Source organism: Aethalodelphis obliquidens, unplaced genomic scaffold (assembly GCF_003676395.1).
Source record: "Aethalodelphis obliquidens isolate GAN/ISIS:26980383/991018 unplaced genomic scaffold, ASM367639v1 scaffold25, whole genome shotgun sequence".
Taxonomy (NCBI): domain Eukaryota; kingdom Metazoa; phylum Chordata; class Mammalia; order Artiodactyla; family Delphinidae; genus Aethalodelphis; species Aethalodelphis obliquidens.
Window position 1 is genome coordinate 30,675,418 of NW_020837969.1, and position 13,666 is coordinate 30,689,083.

At 37.8% G+C, this 13,666-nt stretch overlaps 1 protein-coding gene across 1 annotated transcript in view; it reads right to left on the bottom strand.

Moving 5' to 3' along the window:
• LOC113628960 (A disintegrin and metallopeptidase domain 3-like) overlaps positions 1–13,666 on the bottom strand; it is a 101,897-nt gene that overhangs the window by 65,448 nt on the left and 22,783 nt on the right. The window contains exons 5-6 of the mRNA XM_027123018.1: positions 9,075–9,151; positions 8,432–8,609 (exon numbers count right to left, since the gene is read on the bottom strand). Coding sequence (XP_026978819.1) covers positions 8,432–8,609; positions 9,075–9,151 — 255 coding nt within the window. The remainder of the gene's footprint in view (positions 1–8,431; positions 8,610–9,074; positions 9,152–13,666) is intronic.

The window sequence follows — 13,666 nt, forward strand, 5'->3', positions numbered from 1 at the left end:
TATCATCATTTTTGTACTTGTAATTATTTATATTAACTTTATTGTGGCCTACCCTCAATAAAATGCATCTATTTTATGAATAAAGTTACATGAACTGGTAGCAATATTTACACCCATGCAACCATTTCCATCACTAAAATAAATAATGTTTCCATCACCCTCTTCCAAGTTAATAGCCTACAAGTCTCAAGGCAACCAGTGATCTGCTTTCTCTCACCATAGGTTACAATAACTTACCCTAGAATTTCACACAAATGGAATCATATTGCATGTCTTCTTCTGTATCTGGCTTCTTTCACTCAGCACACATCTGTGTTGCTGTGATTATTAGTGATCCATTTGTTTTTATTGCTACGAAGTGTGCCATTTTAGAAACACAAAACAGTTTGTTTATACATTTAACTATTGATGATCCTTTGGATTATTTAATCATCTTAGCTATTGTAAATATAGTGGCTATGAATATCCATGTACAGGTCTTTGGGCAGTTATAGTCTTTCATTCTTTCTTGGTTACTTAGAATTGGAAAACCTGATCCGCATGATACTTGTATATGTGTAAAGTAGTACAAAAGTTCCAGATTACTTTCTAAAGTAGTTTGATCATTCTGCTTTTTCTCCAAGAACTAATAAGAATGTCAATTGCTCCACATTCTTGCCTGTATTTGGTATTGTCAATCTTTTGCATTGCATGCATTCTTGTCAGTCTGTACCAAGATCTCACTGAGGTTTTAATTCGCAGTTCTTGGGTGATTAATGATGTTGAACATTTCTTCACAGGCTTATGGCTCATTAATGTGGTTTTTCCAAGTCCCCTACTAGAAATTTTATGTTTAGCCTTGACTATGCTCTAATTCATGTTTTTGGAATAAGGGTCAATTCCCATTTTATTCCACGTGGAAATCCAATCTTCTTGCATCATTTGATGAAGAGATCATTCTTTACTTTTCAAAGGCCTTAGCACCTTTGTGGATAATAATTTTGGCAAGAGCACTTGGGTCTACTTCTCATCTATTGTGCTCCACTGTCCTATACGCCTACCCTTATACCAAAAACACGATATGTTTCTCCACAGCAGGGGTCAGCAAAAGACGGCCCATGGTATGACCACCTGTCTGTAAAAAAATATTTTATTGGAACACAGCCACCCCCATTTGTTTATAGTTTGTCTATGCTGATTTCACGCTGCAAAGGGTGAGTGAAGTAGCTGCAACAGAACATATGCCCCACAAGCCTGAAATATTTACTATCTGGCCGCTTAAGAAAAAGCAATGTAAGTCCTTCACCTTGTTCTTTTTTTCAATTTTCAAAACTCTTTGACTCTTCTAGGTATTTGCATCTCCTTATGAATTTGAGAATCAATTTCTACAAAATGTCTTCTGGAATTTTGATTGGGATTACACTGAATCTACAGGTCAATTGGGGGAAAATGAATATCTTATCTTTCTTTTTCCCTGTGACTTTGCTAGACTCTCTTAATTAGTCCGGATTGCCTTAATGGAGGTTCTTTAGGACTTTCTATGTAGAGAGTTAGATCACTAAAGAAATAGGGTTATTTTTCCTTTCAAAAATTTATACCCTTTATTATTATTCTTTGTCCTTTTGCACTACCTAAGAACTCTAGTAAAATGTTGACTGGAAGTAGTGAAGGCAAACAACCTTGCATTATCCCTAATCTGAGGGGTGGTTTTCTTCAGTTTGGGGCTATAACAACTATACCATAGACTAGGTGGCTTAAACCACAAACATGTATTTCTGACATTTCTAGAGGCTGGAAACTTCAAGATCAACACACCAGGAGATGTGATGGCTGGTGACACCACTCTTCCTACTTTGCAGATCTCCTGTACACTCATGTGATGGAGAGCAGAGAGAGGGATCCCGTGCCTCTTCCTTTTTGTATAAGAGCATTAATCCCACCATGAGGGCCCCACCCTCATACATAATCTAACCCTAATTACTTTCCAAAGGCTTCAACTCCTAATATCGTCCTATTGAAAGTTAAGGTTTCAAAACATGAATTTTGGGGGAACACAAGCCTGCAGTCCATAACAGGAGCAAAGCATTCAGTTATTTACATTCTTTACGTTAACTAAACGTAAAGCTAACGATACATTAATAGATGCTCTTTATGAGATCAAGGAAGTTTTCTATTCCTACTATTTACCATGAATGTGTACTGAATGTTGCCAAATGGTATTTCTGAAACTATTGCCATGATTCTGTGGTTTTCTACCAAAATCTGTTAAATTCATTCAATTCCTGTTTCCTTTACTGACTTATGTAATACTGTCTCAAAGTCTTTGAAAAAGCACACGTTTTTGGAGTATAATGGCAACTTGACCGGATAACAAATTGCTGGGATATTGTGTACCTCCCTGGAGAAGCCATTTTCTCTACTCCCTAGTTAGACATTCTGACTATCTTACAAGCACTACATTTTGGCAAAGGCTAATTCCAGTCTGAGTTTTTCTACCTTTGTCGGTGACTTTCTTTGAGGCCAAGATGCCTATAGCATTATTCATTATTTATTGATAAAGTCCAAAATACATTGTATCTTGGTGTCACTGGTTTTCATAAGGATTTTTTGTAATTTGAAAATTTTCAAGTTCAGGACTTCTTTATTTCAACAGAGTTTTCTTCCTTCATAAGTTGGAATACTTTGGTTGTGATTTTATTCATGAATGACAATATTGATTATCCTGAGTTTCCATTAGCAATCTTTCACACTCTATTAGTCAGGGTTCCCCAGAGAAACAGAACCAATAGTATATGTGTGTATATTTACACATTTCATATACTTATTATAATTAGATGTATTACAAGTAATTGGCTCATATGGTTATGGAGGCTGGCTGGTTAGCGGGATGGAGACATGGAGAGAGTTGATGCTCCAGTTCCAGTTGGAGAGCTGTCGGCTAGAGAGTCCTGTCTTACTCAGGGGAAGTTACATCCTTTTCTTATATTCAGGACTTCAACCTATCGGATGAGGTCTACCCACATTCTGGAGGACCATCTGCTTTACACAAACTCCACTGATATAGTTCTTAATCTTATCAAAAACACCCTCACAGAAACACCCAGAAAATATGACTAACCATCTGGGCACTGTGGCCCAGGGAAGTTGAAACATAAAATTAACCATTACACAGTTTTGGTTTTCTCTGCCATCATTTTTACGTCATTGCTTTCTCTATTTCTTTAACCCTGACTATAACTTCACCTTGGGGTTTTAGCACAGTGTCTATTCTGTTATTCACTCGTTCTATTGTCAATGTCTTTTATTTTAAAAATGGCTTTATTTTTCTCTTACGTTTATTTCTTGAGCACCTCCAGGATCTTTAATAAACAGACTGTGTAAGGGTAGACATGTGAGTGCTAAAGAACGTTATCTCTGGGGTTGTATTATTTAGGTTAGAATTTTAAAGCTGTAACTTACTGGAGGATTTCCTAGGATAATGATTTAAACTCTCTAGGTCTCTGCTTCCTATCTGAAGAGAGGGACAATGGTCCTCACTCTCAGAACTGTAGAAAGAACTGGAAAGACAGGGTATACTGTAAAGCTCTTAGAACAATAGGTGGCACCTGTGAGGCAGACCATGAATATATAACAACATCAATATGGTTTTTTAACTCACTTTGGATCCTGTATATGTCTTATATGCTATATTTATATTCATTCTTATGCCTCATGTTATTCCTTTTGGAGTCTTCTTCTTTTAGAATACATTCATTTCTTTTGTGTCAAACTTTTGTTGAACAAATGGTGGGGATAGGTGACTTATACTATAATTCAGCAGTCCCCAACCTTTTTGGCACCAGGGACTGGTTTCATGGAAGACAAGCTTTCCATGGACTGGGGTGTGGGGATGGTTTCAGATGATTCAAGCACATTGCATTTATTGTGCACTTTATTTCTGTTATTATTCCTTTGTAATATATAATGAAATAATCATACAACTCACTAGAATGCAGAATCAGTGGGAGCCCTGAGCTTGTTTTCACTTGCCACTCACTGATCGGGTTTTGATATGAGTCTACAAACAATTGATTTATGATGGTCTCTGTGCTGTCAAACCTCTCAGCTAGTGATAATCTGTATTTGCAGCTGCTCCCCAGCGCTAGCATCACCACCTCAGCTCCTCCTCAGATCATCAGGCATTAGATTCTCATAAGGAGAATACAACCTAGGTCTCTCCCTCGCATGTGCAGTTCCCAGTAGGGTTTGCACTATGAGAATCTGATGTCACCACCAATATGACAGGAGGAGGAGCTCAGGCAGAAATGTGAGTGATGGGGAGCAGCTGTAAATACAGATGGAGCTTCGCTTACTCGCTGCTCACCTCCTGCTGTGTGGCCCCATTCCTAAAAGGCCATGGACCAGTAATGGCCCGGCAGTTGCTATACTTGCTTTATAAGAAATGGCCAATTATCCAAGAATGATGTTTGCTCCTTCTCCAAGAGAGAAGTCTGTGAGAGATAGCTGTCCAGGGCCAGCAGCATCAAGGAGGAGATGATATAGACACTCTTCCCTTAACTCCTGTCTAGATTCAAAAACTAGTGGGGGACAGTTTGGGGCCCCGTGTTGAAGCTAGAAAGGGAAACAACCAGCAGTTTCATCCACCTTGGTCTTTGCCTGAGCAAAGCACATATGTGATGTTAAGCCACTGACAGTCAGGAATTGGTTGCTTCAAAATCTAGTGGTATTTGACCTAATAGTGGTTCTCAAGAAGAATACAGTTTGAGGAAGCATACATAGTTGTTCCATCTTTTGATCTGACTGAAAGTTCACTGTATTTGGCAACTACCCCTTATGAATTTGGTTGTGATTGTGGCTGGCTATTATTTTCATTCGGGATGAGATTAGAGTCTCTTTTTTTAAAAGTGTGGTTCGTTTCACACATTAGGAAGGACAATTCACAATAGGGAGGAAAGAAATGGCTTCAACCAAAAAAAACTCAATTTTATAGCTCTGACTGGGTATAGAATTATAGGCTGGAAATCACTTTTCCTCCTTTTAAGTAACTGTTGTATCGCCTTTCAACCTCCAATATTGTTACTAGGTAAGACCATGCCATTCTGCATCTTCTTTATATATAAGAAACCAGATTTTTTTTAATATTGGTCCAGAACCTCCACTTAAATCATTCTGAGAATTTTTCGTGGATTGTTTTGTGATTTATTCAACTCAATTTTCTATGTTTATTTGTACCAGAACTCAGATTGCATCACCCATATTGTTATTTTAATTGAATTTCTTATCTCTCAAATTTCCCTGTCGTTTTTGTTTATATTTTAGTTTTTGTGTGATTTCTGGAATTTTATCTTGTGAACTTTCTTTTGAGCTTTTACATAGGTTCAGCATGCTTTTACCTTCCAGGAACTGTTATCTGCTGAGTGTTATTTTTTCAATAGCACTCTGTTCTTATTTTGTGGTGAAATATTTTCTCCTACCTCTCTGAGGATATTGTCATTTTGTTTTCTTCACTCTCTCTATTCCTTGGGACCTCAGGCTTTAGCACTTTGAATTTTTCCGTGTCTCTATCTACCATATTCAATTGTTTCATCACATGTCTAGTGCCCCTTCGTATCAGGCATTGAGCATCTGACAGCTTATTCCAACATCTATGACCACATACGGAGCTTATGGCCTGCTGTCTTCACAGAGAGTAAATTGTCTGGGTTGTTTGCTGGGAACACCCTGCTATCAACATGGTTAGTTTTGATTCTTTTGGGTGGTTTCATTCCCTCCTGGGTTCTAATGAACATCTTGGATTGTGTAAACCTGTTTCCCAATATCTAGTGTGCCAAGTTTAATTTACAACAGAAACAATCGATTAGGAGAGGAAATCAGGTTTTATACATATTTATACAGCTTATTTTCAACCTCTTCTCTTCCTAGGCCCACCCTTAATATCATTTCCTAAGGTATTCGGACTTGCAGTTCCAAAAACATTTGAGTAGTTCTGTAGTGTGTATCAAGTTTCCTATAGCCTATCCCAATTGCCAGTTAAGGATTCAGCTTTTTAGTGGCTGAATCAGCTGTCTATCTGCTATTCAACTTCCAATGTTATTACTATTCTTCTGTTCTGTTTGTGTGTGTATGTTAATGCCATGTTAAAAACTCCTTTTCGCTTTAGTGGGGTTTAAGGAAGGGGCAGGGTAAATGCATGTGTCCAATATGTCTTTAACAGGTAAGCCCTTTATGTATTTTGTTTGTTCTACTTTTCACTGGTTATCATGAAGACCTTCACCTTGATTATGAGTTTATTTGTGTTTCCTCTCATAACTGTCAAAACATGCCTAAAGTATAAGATTTGATTTTATTTTTCTTTCTCTCTTTAAAGTATCTGTTATATTGAAGATACTCACTTTGTCTATTTGTGCTTGTAAAACATGCTTGGGAAAACATGCTTCTCTAAAGCTATAGATTTAAGCCTATCAAATTCAGGGCGAAAAGCAATCATTTAATTCACAAACATGTCAGTACCCATTCTTTCCATTCATTCCTGCAGTGATATCCCTGGCTTTCTCTAGGTTCTGAACTTTTAGTCTCTTTTATTTCATTATTGCATTTTGTTTTGTATCCAAACTTTCCATAATTAGTTCCAGTTACCTTGCTTTACTACATTAGAAACTAGAGAGAGCAAATGTTAATAGTAGTAGTAGCGATATTTATTGATCACTTATTTTTCCCATATATGCTAAGTCATTTTCAATTATAAATTTATGGAATCTTTAAAATATTTGCGTGAGTTAGGGATTATTTTTATTATTGGATTTTTACCGATGAGAACATTTAAACACAGAAGGATGATGTTACTCGGCCAAATTCTTGTGGCTACAGCCTGACCGACTTGAACGTCAAGCTAAGGCAGCTGGAACTGTATGCTGTCTCAGTCTCCTCCCATCCCTCTCTTATTGCTGATTCACTGGAGGGGGATGGCTTCCAGTGCAGTGCTCTTTGTCTTTCCCAAAGCATGTCAATCCCTTCAGGTTTGCTCACTGCCACAGAAGAGTATTCATGGAATCCTTTAAAGTTATCCAATTTACTTCATGTGACACTGCTCTATTTCAGTTATGAAAATGGTCTGCAACTGTGTCCAGTGTTGTACTGCAATATGCAGATGGCATAGGGTTAGGGGTCACATCTCAGTTCCATTAAAAATGAAATTTTCATTTCTATATATGATTATATTTTATCATTTCTATGACTTTCTGAAAGGGCAATTTTACTAATCTGTATTTGTACCAACATCTTTGGCAAAATAAATAAAAGCACATTAAAGCAACAGTGAGATGGAGATCATCAAAAATTAAATTCAAGTTTAATCCGTTACGATTTTGTTCTGCTTCTCTAAACAGGATATCTAATTTTCATGAGAATATGTGGACAGAGATTCATTTCCTTAACCACTGATGGCAAAATGTAAAGTTGTGCAATCACTCTTAAGGAGGAATTTAGTATGTATATATATCTAAAAAACTTTGGAAATATGCCTATTCTTAGATACAGGTATTTATAAAAAAAAGTGTGACTGCTCAAAAATTTGATATATTACTGCTGTTCATTTCTGGATTAAAGTAAAAATACAAATATGCAGAATATGCCATAATTTTGCAAAGTAGATATTTTAAGTTTATATATATATATGTATATGAAAAAGCATGAAAGAGTACAAATCAAAATAATTGCCCTGAATTCCACACAACATTTCCTCTAGAAAACAGTATTATGGTCATTTCTTATTTTCCTTATGCATACATTTAATTTTAAATCAACATTAACTAATGTTGATTTAAAATAATAATAAATGTAACATAATTTAATGATAAGAGAAAATGTGCATTATCCTCTTAATAGCAATTTTAAGGGGAAATTTCAAAGAAGCATATATGATTAGATAATTTTTTGTTAAATAAATCTTTTATAAATCAACCTTTATAACTAGATACAGTAAAAGAATTAGAACAAATACTCCAAAGTTCTAAGAGCACTATATCTAGACAATGACATTTCAGATGATTTCTTGCCTCTTTTCTACTTTTACCTTTTCTATCAAAATAACACTTTTTTACAAAGAAAAAAATGCACTGGCAAAACTGCTGACAGAGTCAGAATCAGCAAATTTGAGTATCATTATATTATTAGGTTGCAAATTCAGTAACAGTGCAACTGTGCATATATGCATAAGAATACTTGCAATTAAGTATACGGGAGAATATTGATTTTTGGATTATATGTTTATATCTATTACATTTTTAAATATTATATGACTAAACAGAAAATACTTTAAATAAATACCTTACAAGAGAAGGTTTATTTATCATCAACATCAGTTTAAATTCGTTTTCCAAATGTAACAAATTTCAATGTGAATATGTTTATCAAAAGTTGCACAAATGAAGATCCCATAAAAGGGGTTACTTACTTCTGATTTCACAAGAATTTTGTAGGACTGATCTGCCAGTTGGGTTGTAGAATTATTTTCTGCTATGGGGGGAAAATCAATTTCATTATCCTTTATCTGATAAAGCATATGTTCATATGTAGCTGAAGATTCCAATGGTTGAATTCCGTAACTGACATTCTCCAACTGCAATAATCCCCTGAATATTTAAATACATAAAAAGAAATTTAAAACATAAATTTCTCAATGATAAACATAAATCAATATTAAGTGAAAACATTATATAGAAATTTGATAGTGGCCTTTGTTGTCTAATATCTAAGAATCATCCTATCTTCCTTGGATTGACATTTAAACCCAATTTTCTACCTTCTTCTATCTATTACAGCATTTAGGAGTCATTGCAATTGTAGTGTGGCTCAGTAATGTAGATATTTCTTATACTAGTGGCAGCTTTTTCTGAATAAATTTTATAACTGCAAGCCTGGGAGAGAGACAAAGCAAATAGGGAAAATGATAAGACAAGCAGGCCAAGATAGCAGATGAGAAGACACATAATGAAAGTGTCTATTTTCTGTGTCTTCCATCTACCCTTCGAGAAGATTCTAAAAGTAAAAGGGTACACAAGATTTCAGTCATGTACATCTCTGGAATATGCCATTACCTGAGTCCAGAGCAGGTGCTAAGTGTCACAACCGAATTTGCAATCTCTGTGGCATATCCTTGATAAAAGCAATGGCCCTAAACAGGAGTAATATAAAGATACATAATGATTACATAAAAGCAATGGCCCTAAACAGGAGTAATATAAAGATACATAATGATTAGATTAGATTAGAACATAAAGTGTTTGGTCTTATCCTTACTTCCTGGACATGATTAGAACATAAAGTGATTAGAACATAAGTAATGATTAGATTAGAACATAAAGTGTTTGGTCTTATCCTTACTTCCTGGACATCTTCAAACATTCACAATTAGGCATTCCATAGTGTTATTCACCAGATATTCCACTTCCTTCTTATCTACCTACAATCTTTTCCACTTGACCCTCTTCTGCCTATAAATAATCACAACTCCTATCCTCCCCCATATGATTTTTGCTATAATTCTAAATCTTTGATAAACAACTTTCTGATCTGCATCTTGTCTTTCTCAGCCCCATTTCTTGAATATATAGTCTATGAATGCTACCTCAATGTAATTAACAGCATTACTTTGACTTCCACTGTGAACATTTCGTTTGTTTTTTCTAAGTTAGCCCAAAATATCTTAACTGACATTTCCTCACTATTTTCTCTCTAATATCTCACCATGTTGATCATCCTTAGTTCAAACTCTCCTCTCAATGGACTTTCACAACATTAGTCTTCCCAGCTTCTCCCCGGATGTTTTCTTTCAGTGAATATTCCCTTCTCTTCCCTAAGAAATCTGTTGATATCTAGAATCAGTCCTGTTCCTCTGCTAATCCTGGGCTATGAAAACATTAGTATCATCACATTCTCTTGCATGAAAGTGTTTATACGTCATTAGAGCCCAGACTTACATCTCCATCAGTAACCATTCACTCGTCTCAATACTAGGATTACCTCCTATCTCCCACCCATGGACAGTGGCAGAGCATACCCTGCTCCACACCAGGCAGCAGCAGTAGCCATTTCTGCCTTCACTGGTGCCAGCAAACTATGCCACAAGCCTTCACGAAGATGTAGAATGCAAACCAGGTCCCAACCCTTTAACCTGCAGAAGAGAGCATCTCAGTTTCTGCAGCTCCTGGCCTTGTACTGATAAGAGAAAATGATCCTCACGAGATAATTCTCAAACCCCCCAACTCTAAGCAGCAAAAAGTGACTGAGATAAAAAATTTCCCCACTCAGGGGCACTAGCAGAGGCAGAGTGAGAAGCATACCAATATCCAGTGGCTGGGAAACTGCCAGAGGAAATACTCTCTCTTCTATGGGTCCTTCATCACCCAGCATCACCTAGCAATACAAGGTGGCCCAGGAAAGAACCTTGTCCTGCTATGGGTTGCACCGGCAGAAAGCCAGTGAGCTCCAGCAGAGCCAGAAGAATGAAACAAAACAGAATAATGTTGAAAGCCCCAAGAAAGCTAAATGGTCACTGGAACAACAGACCACACTAAATCTGAACTTAAACTGGCTGACAGACTTCAACAATAGAAGATTTCAATGTTAAAGATACAATAGAAAACTACACACTATACCAAGAACCAAGAATATCACAACATAATGGGAGAAAACAACCCAGTGATGCCAATATTGAGATGAGTCACACGTATCTGGAACTATCAGATGGATTTTAAAGCAGCTGTGATAACACTCGTTCAATGCACAATCAAAAATTACCCTGAAACAACTGAAAGAACAGGAAATATCAGAAAAGAAATAGAAACCATTAAAAAGAACAAATAAAAATATTAGAAGTGAAAAATGTAATAAACAAACAAACAAAACAATGCATACTGGATAGGCTCAAAATTAGAGTGGAGATGACAAGGGATAGAATCAATGAACTTGAGAAAGATCAGTAGAATTCACTCAATATATAAAACCCAGAAAAATGAGTTAAGAAAGTGAATAGAGCCTCAAGGACATGTGGAACATTCCCCAAAGTTTTAAAATACATGTCAGGATCCAATAAGGAGAGCAGAAAGAATGTAGGGCAGAAAAAAATCCAAAGAAATAAAGGCTGAATGCTGGTTCGAAAGAAGTTGGTTTAGAAAACCGTGGACCTTCCATCTCCCAACAAATACACCAAGTGAGTAGCAATTCATGGACCGATTTCCTTTGTGAGAAAGCAGGAATTAATTGACAGGCTCATGCACACCTTTAGAGGATGCAAAATCAGATGCACCAAAGCCAGGAGGGAGATTTGGGGTGCCCTTTCACCAGAGACTCTACCCCAGAGTACTGCCATAAGATCACGAAGAGACCCTATAGCTCCCAGATTCACCCAGGAGAAGAGAGGGTGTTGTTCAAGCATCCAGTGCCCCGGCGTTTTCGAGGGGAACGAACACCCAAGGAACAGTTTTACCAGACCCGGGGCTCTGATTGGTTCAGGGCAGTCTAGCCACCCAAACCACAGTGGAGGTGGTGGCTTGATTCCCTCCCCAGTTTGCCCAAACTCAACACAGAGTGAGGGGATGAAAAATCCCACCTCTCTGCTTCCCCTGGGGAGGTAATAGTGGATCGACTGAAGGCAGTGTTCCCACTTCACCGGTTCTGCCCCAAGAGCCAGCACTTGTCTCACCAATCCTGGAGCACTGACGGCTCGCCCACAGTCTAGCTGTCGGAGGGAGAACAGGAGCGGCAGCCTGGGATGACAGACAACAATGATCGTCCCTACTGCCCAGCAGAAACAGAGCAGAAAAAACCACAGCAGCTTGCTTCTACCTGGAGAGAGAAACTGCTGGTAGAGGACCCCCAAGTCACTGCAAATCACTGGCCAGGCTGATCTGTGGGCGTTTCCTTCTGCACATGGCCAGTCATGAAGACTGGGTGATGTGACTGCTTTGTCTAATGAGCAGACACCAAAACAGAGTGTCGAGTGAAATGAGTCATAAGGAAAAGACATTTTGAACAAAGGAACAAGACATAGACCGAAACTGACACTAGTGAAATGACATTAAATAACCTGCCTAATGAAAAATTTAAAATAACTCCCATAAAGATGCTCAATGAAGTTGGGAGAACAATGCATGAACCAAGTGAGAAATTCAGAAAAGAGATACAAAGTATTAAAAGTACCAAACAGAAATCGTGGAACTGTCAAATAATAACTGAACTGAAAAAATTCACCAGAAGGGTTCAACAGCAGATTAGATCAAGCAGGAGAAAGACTTAACTCAACTAACTCAAAGACGGTTCAAAGGAGCAAAAAGAAGACAGTGAAAAAGTGATAAAATCTTACGGGACCTATGGAACACAAACAAAAGGAACAATACACAAAGTAGGGGGGGGGGTCCCAGAAGGAAAAGAGGGAGCAAGAAAGAATGATTACGTGAAGCAGTAGAGATGTTAGCTAACACGATGACAGTAATCATATTGTAATATGTAAATGGATCAAATCAACGCATTGTACACCTTAAAACTATACACTGTTATATGTCGATTGTATTTCAGTTAAAAAAACAGGAAGCACTTTCAATACATATTGGCTGAAAACTTTCCAAACTTACAGAAGGAAATTGATATCCATGCCAAGAAGATAAAAAATCACCAAATAAAATGTCCCTAAAGAAATCCACACTGAGATATATTGCAATCGAAATGTCAAAAGTCAAAAGTAGACAGGGAATTTTGAAAGCAACAGAAGAAAAGTGACTTATGTGTAATGAAACACCCTTAAGACTTTCAGTGGATTTTTTAGCAGAAGCCTTGCAAGCCAGAAGAGACTGAGATGATATATTCAAAGTGTTGAGAGAGGGGAAAAAAAGTTGACTAAATATCTTATACACTGCAAAACTACAGAAATGAAAAAGAGACTTCTGGTTTCTGGTTCTCCATGTCAGAAGGTTGGACGTTGCCATTCCATCCTGACAACAAGAGCCAGCAGAACAGACTTAAAACTCAACAGCTCTTCCTGGATGTGTAAAAGAAGGGAGGACACAGTGCAAAGCGCAGCCCTCAGGATGAGAGAGGGCACACGGGGAGGCACAGCTCACTGGAGCAGAGAATCAGTAGTGCAAAGTGCTGCTGGAACCAGTGCCAGGGCAGGAAAACCTGACTGTGATTGATGAAAGGCTTCAAGATCAGTGCGGACAATTCTGAGAAATAAAAACTCCAGAGAACCCATGAACAGACCCCCAAAATACTGTGAGATTTACCTTCAAGAGTTTCACCAAGACGTCACAGCTAATATCAGAGAAAAAGTCCTCGTGCCTCCGGCAAGGGGAGCGGGAAAGGACTCAATTTGAAATACATCAGTGCACTCTGTTCTTCTATACAGGGCCTGCCGTCAGGGGAAACTACCTAGATAGAGATGAACTGGCTGGGGTATTATCAGAGCCTAACGGACCTCAGGAAAGGAAATACCCAAATCCAGCCCACTCTAGCCATTCTGTCGCACTTGCGGAAAAAACAGAAACAAACCACCAAGAAACCCTTTTGTTCACAGCCCTGACGCACAGGCTCACTAAAAACGGAGACCTAATCACAGGGCCATAAAACACTCTCACCCCACACCTCACTCACCACCACATTACTAAAGGCATATTTACAGCACTTACGATACCCT